Genomic DNA, 21,331 nt, shown 5'->3' with positions numbered 1-21,331 from the left:
TGGTCGCAAATGGGTCTTCCAAATGGACAATGACCCCAAACATACTTCCAAAGTTGTGGCAAAATGGCTTAAGGACAACAAAGTCAAGGTATTGGAGTGGCCATCACAAAGCCCTGACCTCAATCCTCTATAAAATTTGTGGGCAGAACTGAAAAACCATGTGCGAGCAACGAGGCCTACAAACCTGACTCAGTTGCACCAGCTCTGTCAGGAGGAATGGGACAATATTCGCCCACAATAAATTTATTGTGGGAAGCTTGTGGAAGGCTACCCGAAACGTTTGACCCAAGTTAAACAATTTAACAGCAATGCTACCAAATACTAATTGAATATATGTAAACTTCTGACCTACTGGGAATGTGATGAAAGAAATAAAAGCTGAATTAAATGATTCTCTCTACTATTATTCTTAAAATAAAGTGGTGATCCTAACTGACCTAAGACGGGGCATTTTTACTCGGATTAAATGTCAGGAATTGTGAAAAACTGAGTTTAAATGTAGTTGGCTAAGGTGTATGTAAACTTCCAACTTCAACTGTATATTAAGATGCCATTGTTTGATGCCACTTTTAGTGTATACATGTTACATTTTAATCTGACATCGTATTGGGTAGGTGGAGGATCCACCTCTGACGTCTGAACTCGCGAGGGGGCTTATCGGCTGGCTGAAGCCCCTATTCGTGCCATTGTGGCCTGGTTACCATAAAAATATGACTGGTGCCTTTACAAAGATCATTGATATAGGCTTGACAGTCTCATCTCTGCTCCAAAAACGTCTGTAGCTTGCACAACTGAAATGGTAAATTTCTCCTGATCTACCCATTGTAGATGTCAATTATCTAGTAGTTTAAAGCAACAACAACACCAATAGTCGTTTTTCATGTATTGGTTGGTTTATGAAAATCAAATGCACAGATTTGTATTCTACTTTTGTTTGTGGTTCTTCTGTGCTGCTGCACCACTATCTTCACATTTCATGTCATTCACGTTTAGCTGTTTGTGTCAGATGTAATTGTGGAGTCATTAAAAAGTGATGGTTAAAACGCCAAAAACATATGTCTTTTTTTGTGTGAACAATTGTTTTTATTGGATCACGTCAAAGGCAATACAATCAACAAATGAACCTTGGGGAATTGGACACGATACAGACAATTACATTGATGGAAGCTACAATCTATAGATATGCAATATTAAAGCTGATCTACCTCCTAAAGAAAAGAGTAATAATAATCTACCTTCTTCCTGTATTAAGCCAGGTAAACCAATTGATGGCTCAACAAAAACACTGTCTTGCACTTACCAACTGTGATGTATAGTTTTTAAAAGATCTCTGGCCCTTCCCTCCCTGACCAAACCCCATTCCATCCATCCACAAAGATGTCCTATTCAGAAGTTGTTTTTACAGAAACATGATCACCCTTTATTTCCGTTAGTGCTTGCCCCCTCTGAGAGTAGCCTACACCACACCAGCCCGGCCAAGCTGTTTTGTTATCTGTCCTGTCCACTCTATCTTCCCTGGATGGACAGACACAGGAGAAGTCCCAAATGGCACCCTATTCCCTTTATAGTGCACTACTTTTGACCAGGGCCTATAGTCGACCACTACAGTATATAGGGTGGCATTTGGGATGCACATGCAGCTCCCCAACGTCATGTGACCTAACCGGGGCCAGTGCTTACTCAGCAATACATAGCTCTGGGATCAGCTGACCTTGCAGCTGTGGTGGCCACTGAGAAAGTGAGTCATGACTTCTAGCTGGTTATGGACCCACAGGTCAAGAGGAGGATTCCTGGGGGATGGGGAAGTAGTTATAACAGGGCCTTCAAACAGCCAAGCTCTGTGGCTGTGGACTCAGCTCCCAGCTGGTTCCTTCCTTCCAATCGGATCATCTGATTTATTGTGTGTGATTAGAATGCTGTGAACAGCTGTGTAAATATACAGCACTCCATATCAAACAAATTCAACAACACAGAGGCTCAGCAGAGCTGAAAAAGCTATGAAATATACAACACATTTAATGAGAATTGCCTGTAGTTAGTGGTTATGCTTTAGCAATATTACATACAGTAGTAATATAGGCTTTTGTTGCTGTTCTGCCCGATGCAAGGGCCTCATGTCACAATAATAAACCAATGTGATCTGAATAATTGTTAATCATAATGAAAATTCCATTCAGTCAATTGAATATCCTGCCTCCTGTTTCATTCTGTAATGTGGCCTTGATGTCTGTCTGTGGGACTGTTTCCTCATGGTGTGGGGCTGTGCTCCTCTGTCTTCATACTAGCTGACACAGACATCCTGTTGACAGAGCTAAGACAGAATAAGACTTGGCAGAGCTGCAGAGGGGAGCTCAGCTACCAGTACTAGTACATACCACACTGATTCCTGGTACAGCATGAAATAAAGCACACCCATATTAAAACTCCCAGTGAATTACAGAATTTCATATGGTGTTTTGAAAAGACAGGGAAACATTTAATCTTTAAAATCCGTTTGAAATTACTTTCACGGAAAGATTACAGCTTCAGAATGCAAGGTTTTTCAAAAACACATCAGAGCTGAAAAGAGCAGCTGCTGCTTTGAGGGAGATGTGTTCAGTGCTGTTTCTAGGCATAAGCGGTATAATCGGCTTTTTTGTTTGTTTTGGAAGTAAGTCGGGGTCTCAACTTTGTAGATACACTATACAGTATATACAAAAGTATGTGGACACCCCTTCAATTTAGTGGATTCGGCAATTTTAGCCACACCCATTGCTGACAGGTGTATAAAATCGAGCACACAGCCATGCAATCTCCATAGACAAAAATGGCAGTAGAATGGCCTTACTGAAGAGCTCAGTGACTTTCAATGTGGCACCGTCATAGGATGCCACTGTTCAGAAAGTCAGTTCGTCAAATTTCTGGCCTGCTAGAGCTGCCCCGGTCAACTGTAAGGGCTGTTACTGTGAAGTGGACATGTCTAGGAGCAACAACGGCTCAGCCACGAAGTGGTAGGTCACATAAGCTCACAGAACGGGACCGCCAAGTGCTGAAGTGTGTAGCGAGTAAAAATCGCCTGTCCTTGGTTGCAACCCTCACTACCGAGTTCCAGGAAGCAATGTCAGCACAATAACTGTTCGTCGGGAGCTTCATGAAATGGATTTCCATGGCCGAGCAGCGGCACATAAGCCTAAAATCGCCATGCTCAATCCCAAGCATCGGCTGGAGTGGTGTGAAGTTCACTGCCATTGGACTCTGGAGCAGTTGAAACGCGTTCTCTGGAGTGATGAATCAGGCTTCACCATCTGGTAGTCCGATGGACAAATCTGGGTTTGACGGATGCCAGGAGAAAGCTACCTGCCCTTATGAATAGTGCCAACTGTAAAGTTTGGTGGAGGAGGAATAATGGTCTGGGAATATTTTTCATGGTTCGGACTAGGCCCCTTAGTTCCAATGCAGTGAAATATTAATGCGACAGCGTTCAATGACATTATAGACAATTCTGTTCTTCCAATTTTGGGGAAGGCCCTTTCCTGTTACAGCATGACAATGCCCCAAAGTGAGGCCCATACAGAAATGGTTTTTCGAGATCAGTGTGGAATAACTTGACTGGCCTGCACAAAGCCCTGTCCTCAACCCCATGGAACACCTTTGGGAAGAATTGGATCTCCAACTGCGAGCCAGGCCTAATCAGTGCCCAGCCTCACTAATGCTGTCGTGGCTTAATGGAAGCATGTCCCCACATCAATGTTCCAACATCTAGTGGAAAACCTTCTCAGGAGAGTGGAGGCTGTTATAGCAGCAAAGGGGGACCAACTCCATATTAATGCCCATGATTTTGGAATGAGATGTTCAACGAGCAGGTGTCCACATACTTTTGGTCATGTAGTGTAGATCATAAAATACACAACATGCAATTTCAGAATGTGGTAGTGCATCAGCAGCTATGCCAGTCACTGACAGTCACTCAATTAGCCCATGTCAGCAAACATTGTATAGATTGCTAGGTAAGTTAGTCTAGCCAGCTATCTAAACCTTATAGTAATCAAGGCACATGCCCAGGGGCCCTGACCCCTAGGGTGCCCCCATTGATTTTGTTAGTTACTCTCACTCAGATATCATGTGAACCTGGCATAAGTCATGGCAAAACATGTAGAATTTCAGGAAATTAGCAGGCCAAAGTCCAAATTGGCTGTATTGTAAAAATGTATGAAAAAAAAGAATGAATGATCAAGAGTTCCAGTTGAAGATGAATGGTGCATTGCATCTGAAAGACTGATATCTTGAGAGTCTTATCTTCTATCAAATGTTTTGCTTCTTAGAAAGTGAATATATTCAACATCATTTTGAAAAGTATAAATAAAATGTCTACTGATACATTTTTACCTGGCCATAATTGTAAATAAATAAAATACAATATTTTTGGTTATTGAAAATATATTTCACAGAGATGGTACAATGATTCTCTACACTTGCTTGTTTTGTCACATAAACTGAAATTAGGCAAACTATTAACATTTTAGCAACCAGGAAATGGCAAAGTAATTGTTGAATCTGTTTAATCAAAATTCATGTCTATCATCTCATGTAACTAATTTACTACAGGAGATGTATGTACCCTGCTCTGACAGACGAGGGTGTAAATTGGTCAGATATTCTCAAAGCCTAGAATCACAAAGTATCAGCAGGTGGCGTCGTTGCATTCTGTAATGAAACTACCCAAACTAGCCTAAATAAGTAACTTGGATACATTACACTTTCACTCCACCGGAAACATTGGGCAATCATGTATTTAAGTGTACATGAAACTGACAGTATTTTAAGATTACATTTGAGTTTTTCTGTCGAGAAATATAGTTCAACATATTGCATATTTGGCATCATCAGTCTAAATCATGTGCCTAGTTCGACACGAAAGAGTATTTGAACTCTGAAGACGTCACAACGCTGTTTCAGTAATTGAGCACACCGCCATTGGTGTATATTGGAAGCCCCGCCAATGGAGGCGGTGCCGTAATTGACAGTGAAGGAACTGGCGTAAACATTGGCGTCTGACAGTGCAGCAGTTGAGCTGCTGTATCTACGTTAAAGCGTTGTTTCAGAAGAACAATTCATATTTACTTCAAGTAGCCAACTGCATCACACTGCTTCGAATGGAGACCAGACAACAGGGTGAGTGAGCGTTCAAGCTCTCGAAAATGTTATAATAATATGTTACACATTATGGATTTTTGTTGTTGCATTTATTCAATTGTGTATTTAGCCTATTTGTTATTTACAGGATGAACGAAAACTGTTGTTACTGTTGTAATTCATAGTTGATAGCCTTAATCTTAATTTAAAAATATATAAATAACCTTATTAAGCAGTTTAACTTTAATATGTGATGATAGTCTTGGTAGGTGAAATTAAGTGTAAACTTTTAATAAATTCTACCTCAAAAGACAAAAGTGTATCAATAGAGTAGCCATTTTTCGACCAGTTATCACATGACGCATCTACTTAATGGAACACGTGGTTAACGTATCATTTCTGTCCAATAGAGAGCATTAGTAATGCCATCATTTTGTAGGCACTAAACTCTGCCATGGTTCGTTGGACAAAGCCTATGGGGAAAATGAATGCAGTTTTTGTAAGGTTCTGGGATAAACCCCGAAAATAAGGTCTGTGGTAAACACAGGTTTAGGAGATCTTATACGTTTTTTTTTCAATGAGATGGTCTTCATTTTTCTTCACTTTTTTATTATTTTTACATTTTTGAAGCATTATGTCATTTAATAAAGCACATAAAGGCTTACTAATTCACAAAGATCATTTTAACTGACAGATATTGTTATATCATAGAACAAAACATATAAGATCTCCTAAGCCTGTGTTAACCTCAGACCTTATTTTCTACATTTATCCCACAACCCTATTCTTTCCCTGGTTCATTTTCTCCATAAGAATGGCTGAAAGAACCAGAGGTAACATATTTTCCGGTTTTAGGACTACAAGGTGGCGAGCTCTATGTGTAACATCATTGCAACATGGTAATAAAACATCATGTTCATTTGGATGTAGTATTGCTCTGTCCTTCTGTTAGGTTCAAATATATTTTGCAAACCATGACTGGCTCAAGGCCACTTATTTTCCCTTCCCACTGTGACCACCTGACCAAATAATTGAAATCTTGTGACCATAGATATTCTGCTTTGAAGAGCCTTTCTTTGTAGTTGGCCCTATTATCCAAATAGCAAGATGGCTGTCTTAACTTGTGCACACTAGATTATCAGTTGAATACTGGCTATTATAATCAACGTTCTGGTTCAAACAAGGTATAGGCATTGTTTTTTATCAACCTCAGGTTATCAGGTTACAGTCAGCCTGAATGAACACTGTAACCTACACTATACACCAATTGTGTGCGTGTGTGTGCGCTCCTGTGTTTATGTGTAACTCACTATTTTGTATTTCACCCCATTCATTGCCTAATGGACATCAAATGCATCGTCATCAGAGTTGTACTCTAGTGTACTGAGCGACTCTAGTGTACTGAGCGATGGTGCAGGGGAATGGGGTAAGACCTCATATTCAGATGAGTGGGTTATGCCCAGTGGGTTTGTGGTGCATCTGCAACCTGAAGGTGACAGGCCTTTGATCTGTAGACTAGACTACTTCCCCTGTTATTGGTAGTATTACAGTAGCTGTAGTATTTCTGGCCCACGTTGGAACAGTAAACCTGTGCAGCATCAATTGCATATTTTTTTATACTTTCAGGATTGTAATAGCATGTGCCGATAAATAGAATGATTTGGATTTATATCCATTAATTTGTCTTGATGCTGCACAATTGAAGCAGAAAATAGGCCAATGTCTTCTTGATATGTTTCTTGGCTCCGTAGATGGACAGACTCCCATTTTAGAATACTCCAGTTCTCTTGCAATCAGTTGCATGCTGTGTTTGAGCTGAATGTTTTAGGTCTTGTGGTGTTTCCAATTACTAAATGTTCCCTGTACGCATAGAACCTCAAAGGATCTGTAAATGAATTGCCTAACAAGGGTCAACTTCATCAGGCAAAGCATGAAACGCCTCTGATTTTGAACTTTTTTTTCATCTGCGTATGTGATAGAAATGTTTTGGGACATTTGTTTTACAGCATTTCTTCTCTTGGTATGAACATGTTATAGGCATAGGCTATATGTTTAGAACTTGTGACCTCCCCGGACAAAGTAGCATAGGCCTATCTATTTTGATCAATTATTACTAATTTCATTAAAGGAATGTAATCTTTCCCCCTTGTTTCTGCTACCAAATGAAGAGAGAGGACAAGGACATCTCAGGACAGGTATGCTTGCTTCTCTGTTTAGCTGACTGCCCTTCACAGAAATGTTCACGTGATGTGGAAGTATACAGTATCCCTGATTCATGTTTAAATATGTCTCTTTATTGTGAGGGAATGAATGAATGATTGACTCACTTTCACCACACTTTGGCCCCTCCACAAATTGGACAAAAACACCCCTGACAGTGTTAATTCCAACGATGCGTTTGAGAGCAACCATTTGAAGAAGTTGCAGTCAAAGGACTATCTGAAATGGGATCTTTGACTTCGCTAGATATCGCACTGCTTAATTCTGCCGTGGCTGAGGTGAAGGACTTTGGTAAATCTAGTTGGATAATCCGAGGGGAAAATCCCACTGATTACTACAGCCAGGCCAGAAATGACATAACAGGCCAAGATGACGGCCTAAAATGGAAGCAAAAAATGGGAACTAATTTCCAGATAACTTAATCTGTTTATTTACTAAATGCTACATTTTATTTACCATGGTTATGAGCGATCTTGTTATTGGTAAGGGGACTGGGGATAATTTCCAATAACATTTCCAGTTGTGTTTGCTGCCTGCTGAGTCTGACACACTTTGTTAAGCTTATAGGATTTGCTTCCTCAGTCAGTACAGAATGCAGGTCATTTTACTGCATGAGTCAACTCATTGAACATCGTCGAGTTCGAGGGGTGGTAATAGTCCATAATGAGATGAGAGTGCTACTATGTACAAGGCGAGAGAGGATCAGTAAATGTGTCATCAAATTGGAAGACTACCTGCTTTTCTTCTTTGAGACACCCACTGTGATGTCATCACTTATAGCCAGATAGTTTACCTTGGCTGACAGAGACTTTAGCATGACTAGAGCAGCCACAGTGTGAAAGGCAGGCCTCTCAGTTCGCATTTAGGTTACTCTCAGGTCTCCACGCAGATGACTGATTTTGTGTGAACAACCCTAGGCTAGCTGTCACTGCTAACGACTGTATCTGTGGATAAGGGTTGTAGAGTAAAAACAATGATGCCTTTGAGAACCTAGCATGTGAAAAAGAGTATTTCTCCAGCTCTGGCCCCTATGCTGCTTAGTATGATGAGTGTGAATTGGGTGTGGATGAGTTGTCACGCCACAATCTGAGCTACGGGGCTCCTACTTTCAGGACAACATCATGGGCGAGACTCAGCAAATGCCTTCAGACAACCCAGACCTGCTGACCCGGACTCGGAATGTGACAGTGCCATTTTTTGGATGGGGCCGCAGATTATCTGAAATAGATTCCCAAATCAGAGAGCGAAAACTAGGATGGGTGTCCTTTTGAGAGCTAATGTAGTGTTACTGAACCCCTACTGATTGTGGTGTGGTTCTGTGTTTATTCCTTGGCCAGAGTCTCTCTCTCTCGCTCTCCCTCAGCCATGTATGTGATGGTTAATTGAATCAGACTGAGGCGTGGGAGGGCCGGGGCCGGGGTGAGGTTTAGAGTCATCGGTGAACCAATAATATGATGTTCAGGTGACATGTTGTCAAAAAGGAAAGTCACGAGCCCATCAACCCACTCTTAATAAATAAATAAAAACTTTATTTAACTAGGCAAGCCAGTTAAGAACAAATTCTTATTTTCAATGACTGCCTAGGTATAGTGGGTTAACTGCCTGTTCAGGGGCAGAACGACAGATTTGTACCTTGTCAGCTCGGGGATTTGAACTTGCAACCTTAACTAGTCCAACGCTCTAACCACGAGGCTACCCTTCCGCCCCAGTCAAGCCTGCATGGTTTCCTGTTAATGCTCTTTGATATTGATTACCATATAGATTTTTTTAATGAACCTGAACCAATGTTAATGTATCATAGGGACCTCTTTCAGTGCCCCAGGAACAATGCTGATGGATGGAACCTCACATTGGCAACACAAACAACATCACTTTTGTAAGAGTGTGTGTGTATACTGTCTGTGGTCCTCTAAGGTAAAGACGGGGATTGTTTGCTCATTTAAAATGAGTCAGCCCGGTGTTGAAGGATTGAAGTGTCTTAAGGACAACACAAGGATTCAATCAATGATGGTGATTGGGCTTGCTCGTCTGCATGGGAAGTTGCTAGGCAACGCACTCTTAACCCGTCACAGTGAAAACATAGAAACAGTTGTTCAAACTGAACTTGTCCCATTCTAGAGAAATAGGATAAAGTCGTAGAGTAATTAACTTTTACATTTGAGTCATTTAGCAGACGCTCCTATCCAGAGTGACTTACAATTAGTCCATTCATCTTAAGATAGCCAGGTGAGACAACCACATATCACAATCGTAGTAAGTACATTTTTCCTCAATAAAATAGCTATCAACACAGTGCAAGTAGGAAAAGACAAGTCCAGGCTATTATTATTATTATTATCATTATTATTATTAAAATACGTCTACTATTAGAGTCACTGAGGCCTGGCAAGATGACAATAGAGAAGAGAGTGATGAAGAGTGCTAGAATGTATACTGTGTACACGGTGGGGCTCCAAGCGAAGGGATCCTCTCCAAAGGCTTCTGATGAGAAAGTGATTGGGTTATGTGGCCAAACTGCATCACAAGCTCTGTGCCACGCCACTCCAATCATCTGCTGATGTAATGAGAGGCCAGGCCTCAAAGATGTGACTCCTGCTTGTTTGTTGTCCTCTTTGTCTTGACAAAAACATCCCCTACCTACGGTCATCTTAGGACGCTGGTCCCTGCTCAGTAACATCTCTTAGGTTTAGATGTCATGTTATATTTAAGCAATAATGGGGGGGTAAATGTTTTGTTATACCCGTTTATTACAGTCTAATATACCACGGCTGTTAGCCAATCAGCATTCAGGGCTCGAACCACCAAGTTTATAATATGTTATTATGTCCTGGCTTTATGTTGCTGGTGATTGAAATGGTATGATAAGCTCAGAGCCTTTCACCCAGTTGTATTACTGTAGCCTAGTATAGAATTTAAAGCCAGAGTCTCTTTACTGTAATATTATATTATGCAGTTATAAGAGACTAATGGTTGTAGGGACAGACATTTGAAGTTACACAAAATTAGGCAGAAATTGGGTAAAGCTATACTCCCAATTTGAGTCCAAATTCACTTTATTAATGGCTGATTTAATCTGCTGAGGGTACACCATGCTGGGGCTTTGGCCATTACTTCATCAGTCAGATATTGATCAGACACTCAGTGCTTCACAAACCAGGAAGTTGTTTGTCTGTTTTAGCTTGTATTGTAACTGGAAACACACGCATGCATGCACGCACGAACGCATACACACACACACATATTGTCATGTAATTAGATCACCATTAGGTTCCATAAGCAATAGATATTCCCCCTGAATATTTTTTTTATATATATAAAATCATATAAGAAAAGAGAAAAATGTAATAAAAAAACAATAAGCATTAAGCAAATAGGCAAATAAGCAATAAGCAAATAGATTTGTGCTCCTATTTAGTCATACACATTGATTAAGGAATGTTTTAAGTAGAGACAACATACAGGACGGTTACTCTAGCAGACAACTGGTGGCCTTATGGAAGGGGATAAGCATGACTTTTCTTTAAACTATCCAGAATATATCTTAGCTTTACATGTATAAAAATAAACAGAGGATTGGAAATGGAAGCTCGAGTGTAGATAATTACACTCGGTGTCTCTAAAGGTGGTTGTTAAACGTGTGGGAATATTGCCATTGTCACAGTGATGGATGGTGGCGTTCAGGTTAAATCTGTCCGTACTGTGGTCGTGTTACGATGGCAACAGATTGGGGGGTATGTCTTGCCGTAGCCTGAATCATCTCTTCGAGTTAGACGATTTGAATGGGTGCCTGAGTTTCTTCTGTTATTTGCAAAAACATACTTTATGTGATTGTCTCTCCACTATACAGTGAGTGTACAAAACATTAGGAATGCCTCCTCTTTCCATGACAGACTGACCAGGGGGAAGGTATAATCCCTTATTGATGTCACTTGTTAAATCCACTTCAATCAGTGTCGATGAAGGGGAGGAGACAAGTTAAAGAAGGATTTGTAAGCTTTGAGACATGGATTGTGTATGTGTGCCATTCAGAGGGTGAATGGGCAAGACAAAATATTTAAGTGCCTTTGAACGGGGTAAGGTAGAAGGTGCCAGGTGCACCGGTTTGAGTGTGTCAAGAACTGCAGGGTTTTTCACACTTAACAGTTTCCCGTGTGTATTAAGAATGGTTCACCACTCAAACGACATCCAGCCTACTTAACACAACTGTTGGAAGCAATGGAGTCAACATGGGCCAACATCCCTGTGGAGACTTTTCGAGACCATATGGAGTTTTTTCTGAGGGCAAAAGGGGGTGCAACTCAATATTAGGAAAATGTTTGTGTATATCTACAGTACCAGTCAAAGATTTGGACACACCTACTCATTCAAGGTTTTTTTTCTTTATTTTTATTATTTTCTAAATTGTAGAATAATAGTGAAGACATCAAAACTATGAAATAACACATATGGAATCATGTAATAAACCAAAAAAGGGTTAAACAAATCTAAATATATATTATATTTGAGATTCTTCAATGTAGCCACCCTTTGCTTTGATGCCAGCTTTGCACACTCTTGGTATTCTTTCAACCAGCTTCACCTGGAATGCTTTTCCAACAGTCTTGAAGGAGTTCCCACATATGCTGAGCACTTGTTGGCTGCTTTTCCTTCACTCTGTGGTCCAACTAATCTCAAACCATCACAATTGGGTTGAGGTCAGGTGATTGTGGAGGCCAGGTCATCTGATGCAGCACTCCATTACTCTCCTTCTTGATCAAATAGCCCTTACACAGCCTGGAGGTGTGTTGGGTCATTGTCTTGTTGAAAAACAAATGGGTTGGTGTATCGCTGCAGAATGCCGTGGTAGCCATGCTGGTTAAGTGTGCCTTGAATTCTAAATAAATCACAGACAGTCACCAGCAAAGCACCATCACACCTCCTCCTCCATGCTTCACGGTGGGAACCACACATGCGGAGATCATCCTTTGACCTACTCTACGTCTCACATATACACTGCGGTTGGAACCAAATATCTCAAATTTGGACTCATCAGACCAAAGGACATATTTCCACCGGTCTAATGTCCTTTGCTCGTGTTTCTTGACCCAAGCAGGTCTCTTCTTCTTATTGGTGTCCTTTTAGTATTTGTTTCTTTGCAGGAATTCGACCATGAAGGCCTGATTCACGCAGTCTCCTCTGAGCAGTTTATGTTGATGTGTCTGTTACTTGAACTCTGAAGCATTTATTTGGGCTGCAATTTCTGAGGCTGGTAACTCTAATGAACTTATCCTATGCAGCAGAGGTAACTCTGGGTCTTCCTTTCCTGTGGTGTTCCACACGTTGTTTTGTGTTTAATCGTCTATCTCTCCTCAGGTTTGCTGGACCCAGAGCCTCTAACAGAAGTAGATGAAGAAATGGTGTCAGAAGTGGACCTCTACAACACTGTGACCGATGAGGAGAGGGAGGAAATATTAAGTGAACTCACTAAGGTAGTCCCTCTCGTCAGCACTTTTCACCGCTCTGTTTTTCAATGTTTAGCTTGGCATGTTGATCGAGTTGGATTCAGGAAGCGCTGTCTTGGAGATACATACATTCTGTTCAACCTTAGAGGGGAGAGATGGTTAAGAAGTTGGTACACTGATCTCTCTCACATAGGGAAACTGTGTTGGACCATGGGAGAGAGATATATTAACTGGAAATAGGAGCGGAAGTAGAGGGCATTATGAGTTATGTAAATCTTGGCAGCTCTTGCAGCAGAGCTTTTTTGCATAATATGAGTCGGCATCAATTAGGATTTGGGTTTACAGTTGTTACTCTTCATCACTGTTGTTTCCCCTGGTGTTGACCTCAGGCCAAATACACTATACTGTGTTTTAAGGACGAGCCAGTGTTTTGTACTTCAGTTCCCTCAATTTACCACTATATTAATATTATTATAGTTATATTACCAACACGTATATGTAGCTGAAATTGCCTTTTGTAGCCGTTTGTAGTATAGTAAGCTTCATCCAAGAAATATACTTTATTTGCTGATGAGGAGTGGGATATAACACATTTTGTCCATGTGTTACCTTATTTGCTTTATGGATAATTCATTTGGAACACTTAAGCCCTAGGGGAAATTAGCATCACTCTCTTACGCTATATCTCTCATGTCTTTATTTCTCTCCTCTCTTTCTATGTTTATGCCTCTAGTTAGAGGAAGAAATCTCCACCCTGAGACAAGTGTTGGCCTCCAAAGAGAAACACCACTCGGACCTCAAAGCCAAACTGGGCATAACACCACTCAGTGAGCTCAAACAGAACTTCAACAGGAGCTGGTATGACATGCAGACTTCCACTGCGTGAGTACCCAACATCGTTCTCTGTGTGTGTTACGCTTGAGTGGCATGTATCAAATATGTTACACGCCTGCGTGCATGAAGCCAGGGGGAGGGGGAATCTCAACTAGACTCCTATTGTTGCCATCCAAAGGCTGTGTCAGAGAAAGTGCCTACGTTTGGCATTTGGGAAGGAACGCGAGAAATAGCACTCGCGCCCTCTAGATGTTTTGCTCCTGTCACCAGAGATTGTCTTTATGGGCGTCACAGAGTGATGAATGTATGGATCCGGTCTGATTGGGCTCATTGAGGCAGATAATGACAGGGAGCAAGCGGCCTAATGGTGATGTGACATCTAAAGCAGCACAGTGCTGGCTGCCTGGCCCAGGACACATCTATCCACGGGGGCAAGCCAGTAAAAACAAGCAGCAGCTTCAGGCTCATATAGGTCAGTACTGTATATATAGCCATTTTCAGTGAACAGCTATACAATAGGCCTAGATTTCAGTCCTCCGTCTCTGCCTGCGTCTGCAGACTGGCCTTGTATGTCCCTAGCTATTCAGTTACCAGAGTCACGCTTTAACTAGGCGCTCAAATGGGCAGAGCACCCTTCTCCAATCACCGTTACCATGGTGAGGGGGAACTGCAAACCACTAGGGTCAAGCAGATCTGGTGGTGCTGAGAGCTCATTGGCTGGAGGGAGAGGAGAAGAATGGGCCTCCACTGTGTAAATGCCACGACACACTTCCTCAATCTCCAGTCTCGACACCAATGCAAAACCAAGGCAACAGGGCCAAGTGTAAAGGAGGTGAGCAACTCCGTCATAACGGCCGAGCTGTATCTATTGTCAGTGTGGTTTGTTGTTGGCATCAGTTGATGTTAGGTGATAATATTTCTCTTTCTCTCTCGGGCTTCTCTCTTTTCTTTTCCCTCTCCTCTCTCTCTAGTCTTCCTCACTTCAGGCGCCACACTAGTTAGACTCAGTACCTAAGTGAGCTGGCGGACCACATTCTTCTCAGAATTACCTCCCACAGCAAAAGCGTTAGCCAGATTAACGCATTGCACTTAATGCATCTCACAAATGCAGTAAGCTCTTTGTCTTGAAATAGAAGGACTCAAATCCGATAAGGTGATGGCATGGGCTGGTGCTCAGGGAAGTGCAGGAGTTTCTTCGGTTTCCATGCAGTCTGTGTGTAATGCACTGAGAGGTAATCGGGCTCTAGGGGCTGGGGATGTGAGAGGTTGGAAGCCAGGCACTCTGCAGACTAGCAGGCTTTTAGAACTAGAAAATAAAGAGGAAAATCAATGGCTTCTCTTTGTAGGCCAGTGCCCTAACAGTGGTATAAGCTGTACAAATAATCAAAGCGATGCGCTCCTCTGTTTCCCAGAGATTTTGCAGCATCAATAGGAGTTAAAACATGGGGAAACACTGAGTCTTTGTTATCTGTGCCATGCTGCCCTCATCCTGTTTTTATAGATGTATGAATCCCTGACTGATTGTGATACTGAGCTGGAGTATCAGTTACACCCTGGCTCCGGCTCTGACTATGAAACTAATCCGTGTGTGTGGAGTGAACAGTGCTCCGGACAGGGACAAGAAGAGAACAGGTGTGGCTATCCTGTGGTGTCCTGTCTGTTTTTGATAATCACTGTCTTGTCTTTTCATTTGTCCAGGTACAAAAAGACGTCGGAGACGTTGAGCACGGCAGGGCAGAAAACGTCAGCAGCTTTCACCACATTGGGAACAGCCATCAGCAGGAAGTTTGGGGATATGAGGTACGGTGTCACTGGTGCCTATAGCAACCACACAACAACATCAACATCTTTCATATCCAATCAACTGAAGCCTTACACTATGACTACATCTTTTAGCCTACAGCTATTGAGACAGAATACAAGGTGGCCTCCAGTCAGAATGACCACCCTCCTCCCTCATCTCCACTTTTCTGCAGCCAGTCTGTCGTGTGCCCAATCCTAATTGTCGCTGGGGTTGACCCAGACAGTCTGTTGCAGGGGGCATGTTTGTGTTGCATAAGCCCAGAGTAAGCAGCTTTCTGCAGGCCAGATTGGATGCGGGCCTGGGGTGGAGTGGGGGGGGGGTGTCAGTAACCCTCTGGGTGTCTGCTGACCACTCTCTTCCTTGAAGACCCAGAGTTCTGACTGGGCAGGGTGGCATTGCTGGCCTGTATGCTGGCTTTGCAGGGGCACACTCAGCCACTGGGGAGCTATCATATCATAGACAGCTGGCCCCAGGTTCACTAGTAATACAATACTCAGACTAGCCATGACAAAGAAAAACTGTGATTTACTGTTATGTCTGTCCATGTCATTTAGTGTGTGTTGTAGACGTGTCAGAGTCTTTGTTTTGTTATTTTAATGTCGTCATCATTATTGCATGATAATAACAAAAGACTCACCACCGCGGGTTTATAGTAGTGTATTAACCAACCAACGGTATGTATAAAATCACGTTGAACAATGATCCAGAGAGACAAATAGATATTCCTTTGTGTATTGCAGCATGTTTGGCCTTGAGTTAATGTATCCCAGAAGGTATGCCACCTAGTGTGCATGTGTGTGTGCATGCAAATGAGTTTGTCCCTGTGTGGACTATTCGTGTGAATTGAAAATACAGTAGAACACGTTATTTTCATGAACCCTGTTCACTATGTTGCCCAGTGAAATAAAAAAATAAAAAAGGTGTGCCCTGGCTGACTTGCATTGGTTGAAATATGCTAAACCAAACATTTAGCTATGAGGAACCATGGAGAGCAAGGTACAGTATGTTGCCTGGGGGTGAAGTTTGCTGTGGGCTTTACTTGGGTGACTCCCTTACACTTAGACTGCAGGTTGTTTGCATTCTAATGCATAGTGTATACAGTACTGTAAGGATACAGTATATGGCATGATAACCAGAGCTTTGATGATTGGTTAACTGTGTGTTTGAAGTGTGTGCCCGCGCTGGATCTTTGAATTTGTCTTTTCTTGAATAGAAGTTCAATTAAACTCTGTCGTGATTCCAAAATGAAGTAGCCTAATGTAAAGTGTTGGTAGGACACTCGATAATGTCAGGACAAATGTCTTAAATGTCTTTGTTTCTTCATCCTTTTCTATGCATCCAAAGATCAAATTCACTTGGGTAAGAAATTGTGTTTTAGTGTTATTGGTTGTATTATAACTCTGATTTAGAGTCAGATATGCGTGTTAGCAGTGACTGCACTGAAACTAGTCAGAAGATGGACAAAGGCCATTGTTTACGTAAATATGAGTGGGATTTAAGATATAATGGTAAGAAGATGACTACCAACTGAATGGGATCAATTCCAGGGATCCCTTGATTTGATTTAGTCAGACACACAGTTAGTTCCAGTGCAGTCACATCATAACCTAGTGTGAATGTGTATACATGCAAACCTCATAGTGAACTCCTCAGATCTGTAGCACACTGACCAGTAGGCATGCATGACTTTGACTGTTGTTGACCATAGCATGTTTTACTTGTGGGCGGTTCAGTATAGTTACAGTTTTTAGATCATTTGTCTTTCTCTTTTGTACCTTCTGTGGATGTAGCATTGCTAGTTCTCTGTAGAAGATGTTAGTCATATACACATGAATGAGTCATCGATACGATATGACGATAAGTTGTCTAAGAACATATATCATATATCATATTACAATACAAGCCATTAGATTCCTCTAAAATATCTATTTTTTTTTTAAGGCAATCAGATGATGGGTAAATCTACATTATAGAAATGCCTAGAAAGTTGCCCTGCTGAATTACTGTAGACTAGAGGGAGTGCTTGCTGTGTGTGTGCGTGCATGTGTGATTGCGTGTGTGATTTCTGCTGTCTGTAAATTCATGTTAATGATTTAACTCCTCTCTTACCTGGGCCATGCTCTCTTGGGACAGCTACTCTATCCGCCACTCAATGAGCATGCCCGTTATGAGGTAATTGTGTGTAGCCTACTTTGTGTGTAGTGATAGACTTAACCCTCCACTAGATCCCAGTCCTTAGCCACCCACCCATTCTCGTTGTCTTAAGGCTGAGCGTTTGTAAGCATTGTGAGTAGAATTGGTATTGGTTCAGAATTTATAGGTGAAACAGGCTTGCATTGTAACATTGGCATATCCTGCTGCAATCATCAGGCGAAGATTCATCCATTTCTTGCTATCTGACCTGTTTATCCAAAGATAAACGTGTGGAATCGTAACACTAGAAAAAGTGACCTTTCTATAACACTGATGAGCATACAGGACTTCTCCCAGTGTTTTGTTAACAGAGCACTGTAAGTAACGGTAGCTTTAGCAGAGCACTGTAAATACAGACCGCTTTAGCAGAGCACTGTAAATACAGACCGCTTTAATAGAGCACTGTAAATAGACCGCTTTAGCAGAGCACTGTAAATACAGACCGCTTTAGCAGAGCACTGTAAATACAGACCGCTTTAGCAGAGCACTGTAAATACAGACCGCTTTAGCAGAGCACTGTAAATACAGACCGCTTTAATAGAGCACTGTAAATACAGACCGCTTTAGCAGAGCACTGTAAATACAGACCGCTTTAGCAGAGCACTGTAAATACAGACCGCTTTAGCAGAGCACTGTAAATACAGACCGCTTTAGCAGAGCACTGTAAATACAGACCGCTTTAGCAGAGCACTGTAAATACAGACCGCTTTAGCAGAGCACTGTAAATACAGACCGCTTTAGCAGAGCACTGTAAATACAGACCGCTTTAGCAGAGCACTGTAAATACAGACCGCTTTAGCAGAGCACTGTAAATACAGACCGCTTTAGCAGAGCACTGTAAATACAGACCGCTTTAGCAGAGCACTTGTAAATGCAGAGCACTTGTAAATACAGGAAGCTTTAAGTGTACACAAAAGTACAGGTACAGTATGGTGGCTCAGATAGATATAAACATACATGTTGGATACTAAAGTAATAGTATTGCATGAAACTGAACTGCTTTTCATCCCATTAGGAACTCTCCCAGTTTCAAGTCCTTTGAGGAGAAGGTTGAAAGCACCGTTTCCAACATAAAGGTAATGTGAGACATAACACATGTTGCTGTCAAAGCAATGACAGAGATTTACGTAATGTTGAAGTAAGGCCGGGATTCAATCCGAGCGTGCTTTGTCCGCAATGCGCGTATTAAAGGCAATGTTCCCGGGTTCGCAGAGGAACACATTCACGATAAACACTGCATGTCTCGGCTCAATCTGAATTAACCTTTTAAATGGCATGATTGCGGACAAAACAATCGGATTGAATCCCGGCCTAAGTAAACTCAATATAAGGGAGTAAACATTATGGAGGTCTTTCTTGTTAAGCTTCACTTCCTTTAACTCAGGAAAACTTTTGGCTATTTTTACAGCTCAGCTAATTGAGGTTAAACACTACCCTCAGGAGAACAATTGCTCCACTTTGAATGTGCGCATTTGAGCCTGATGTCGTAATCTCTGGTGTTTCTAACAACCCTGCTGAAAGTTCAAACAGATTCTCGACAATAGCCTATATTAAAATGTTGTTTTGTGCGTTTGCGTGCCTATGCATTTGTGGTTGTTTTTGGATTTGGAGCAGACCAAGGTAGGAAGCCAAGGAGGTGGAGGGAGTTTTGAGGAGGTGTTGTCTTCAGCCGCCCACGCCAGTGCCCAAGAAACCCCCAGCAACAACCTGTCTGAGAGCAGTGATCATGAGCGGACCTGCTAGACCAGAGCCTGAAACAACCTCCCCAGACCAGGATTAGCACTCTACTGCCCCTCACTGGCCCAGAGGCCACATTACATTACCTGATGAGGAGAGCATGACAAACAGTAGGCCTATCTATCCAAAGCCACATCAAGTACCAACACAAATGTGTATTATCTAATGGCTTCTTAGCCTTTGTGTTTCCAATCTGTAAAGCACTCCTGCCCTTGATATTTTATTACTATGAATACAGCTATTACCTTTTGTATTTTAATAAAAATGTGTTCCATTTATATCAATGTATTTGATAAACAAAAAGTAGTGACTTTCTTCCCAGTACTAAAACAACATTTTCATGATGACACCTACTTTCCAAGAGTGGACAGTCACATAAAACTATTGGGGGAGGGAATTATATTTGAAACTAATATTTGAAATTGCAAGTACTGGATTTGTAGGCCTATACTGCACTGTAAATGGGGACCAAAGTAAGGCCTCGTGCTGAAAATCTACTGAATACACTGTCATCCCGATGAATCACACTAATATCTCCTTTATTCCAACCGTGCACTGTTAGCACTTGAGCCTTGATGGGGTCTCCTAAATCCGGACCTAAATTATACTTATTATCACAGCAGTCAGGCAGTGTAGATGCTTTGACACACTGTGGGATTAAATGTCTATTTTAAAATGTGGTTATTTCTTCTGTTTATTACTGCTAATCTTCAATAATGGACCAAACAGCTGGTTTTCTATTTACAGAATTAACTGTCATATGATTTTCTCCTTGTGTTTATTGTTCAAGTTGATTTTTCTTGGTTGCTGTGGTTTTTAACTTAATTGTGACTAGACGTTTGTCAGACATTTAGGTGATAATGTTTTCAGACATTTTGACTACGTTTTGTCAACAGCAGTCCCTGTGTAGCCCGGTAGGTAGAGCATGGCTGTTGCAATGCCAGGGTTGTGGGTTCGATTCTCACGGGGGACTAGTATGGGGGGGAAAGTATGAAAATGTATGCATTCACTACTGTAAGTATGACTTAAATGTAGTCTAGCAACTTCTGCTTTTTTTAAAACAAAACTGTATCCCAGTAAGATAACACACTATGAATAAACTGTTTTTTGCAGTATGACTATTAAACAATTTGTTGCAAACCAATCTAAGGTCGTTTGTCGTATGTTATGACATTGAAATAAATACCATAAGTTAAATTACATGGTACTAATCTACTAAAGCAAAACACTCAAGAACACAAATTGTATTAAGACAGCCCAAACACATTTAGAAATGTACTGTAATTGACAAATAGCATCCCATTGACTCAAGTACTTAAACTAATGCCTTTGTACGGAACATGTGAGACGCTATTTTCGGCTAGCGTTAAGGCAGCACTAGTGTCAAACGCACGTTAGGTCGTCATGTAAAAACTGGCCACTGGCAGTATCCAGACCTATTTAAGACCAACCAAAATCTGGTTTTATCGGTAACACAGTTGGTTATGGCATTAATTTTGACAGTGGAAACGCAGCCTATCCAACCGTGCTGCACATTTCCCATATGCGCATGGAACAAGATGTGATTTGGTGCCTGTATACTTAATATTTAGAAACATAAAACGCTAATGTTTTTTCCTCGTTTTCTTTTATTAAAAAGAAAGCATAGCCTCCCCTCTCAATGAAGGCTGTTTTCTTTTTGTCCTGCCCAATGTAATCAAGTAAGACCGTCCAAAAAGGCTGTGTTTGGCTGGTGAGACAGCTTGGAATAAATCTTGATCATTTAATAAAGCTTTGGCGATTAAGTTCGATAAGCAAAACAGTGAGCTGACTTTCCCTTTTTACGCTACATGACAAAAAGTATGTGGACACCTGCTCGTCAAACATCTAATTCCCAAATCAAGGGCATTGATATGGAGTCGATCCTCCCTTTGCAGCTATAACAGCCTCCACTCTTCTGGGAAGACTTTCCACTAGATGTCGGAACATTGCTGCCGGGACTTGCTTCCAT

The 21,331-nt window shown here is 41.5% G+C and overlaps 1 protein-coding gene across 13 annotated transcripts; it reads left to right on the top strand.

Moving 5' to 3' along the window:
• The first annotated feature begins 4,977 nt into the window (after positions 1-4,977).
• Positions 4,978-20,485, top strand: tpd52l1 (tpd52 like 1). Of its 13 annotated transcripts, none has more exons than XM_024377954.2 (11): positions 4,978-5,151; positions 6,479-6,604; positions 7,281-7,307; positions 12,685-12,800; positions 13,507-13,655; positions 15,306-15,407; positions 16,756-16,770; positions 17,353-17,367; positions 17,545-17,583; positions 18,620-18,680; positions 19,216-20,485. In XM_024377954.2, exons 1-11 carry the CDS (start codon positions 5,133-5,135, stop codon positions 19,345-19,347), a joined length of 801 nt encoding a protein of 266 aa, XP_024233722.1. In that variant the 5' UTR covers positions 4,978-5,132; the 3' UTR covers positions 19,348-20,485. The 13 variants fall into 13 exon arrangements, with proteins under 13 accessions (XP_024233722.1, XP_024233724.1, XP_024233726.1 ...); XM_024377955.2 differs by having other exon boundaries at positions 4,982-5,151; positions 19,219-20,485; XM_024377960.2 differs by having other exon boundaries at positions 4,983-5,151; positions 6,479-6,538.
• Positions 20,486-21,331: the final 846 nt, after the last annotated feature.

This window comes from Oncorhynchus tshawytscha, linkage group LG18, assembly GCF_018296145.1.
Source record: "Oncorhynchus tshawytscha isolate Ot180627B linkage group LG18, Otsh_v2.0, whole genome shotgun sequence".
NCBI classification, from domain to species: domain Eukaryota; kingdom Metazoa; phylum Chordata; class Actinopteri; order Salmoniformes; family Salmonidae; genus Oncorhynchus; species Oncorhynchus tshawytscha.
The sequence above is the reverse complement of the archived record's forward strand: the minus strand, read 5'-3'. Positions and strand labels throughout refer to the sequence as shown.

Excerpts from the sequence above, each read along its gene's own strand:
- tpd52l1 (XM_024377954.2), top strand. Across the intron at positions 6,605-7,280 it reads GGTGCATCTGCAACCTGAAG|AGAGAGGACAAGGACATCTC; the intron begins GTGACAGGCCTT and ends TACCAAATGAAG. Across the intron at positions 7,308-12,684 it reads ACAAGGACATCTCAGGACAG|GTTTGCTGGACCCAGAGCCT; the intron begins GTATGCTTGCTT and ends ATCTCTCCTCAG.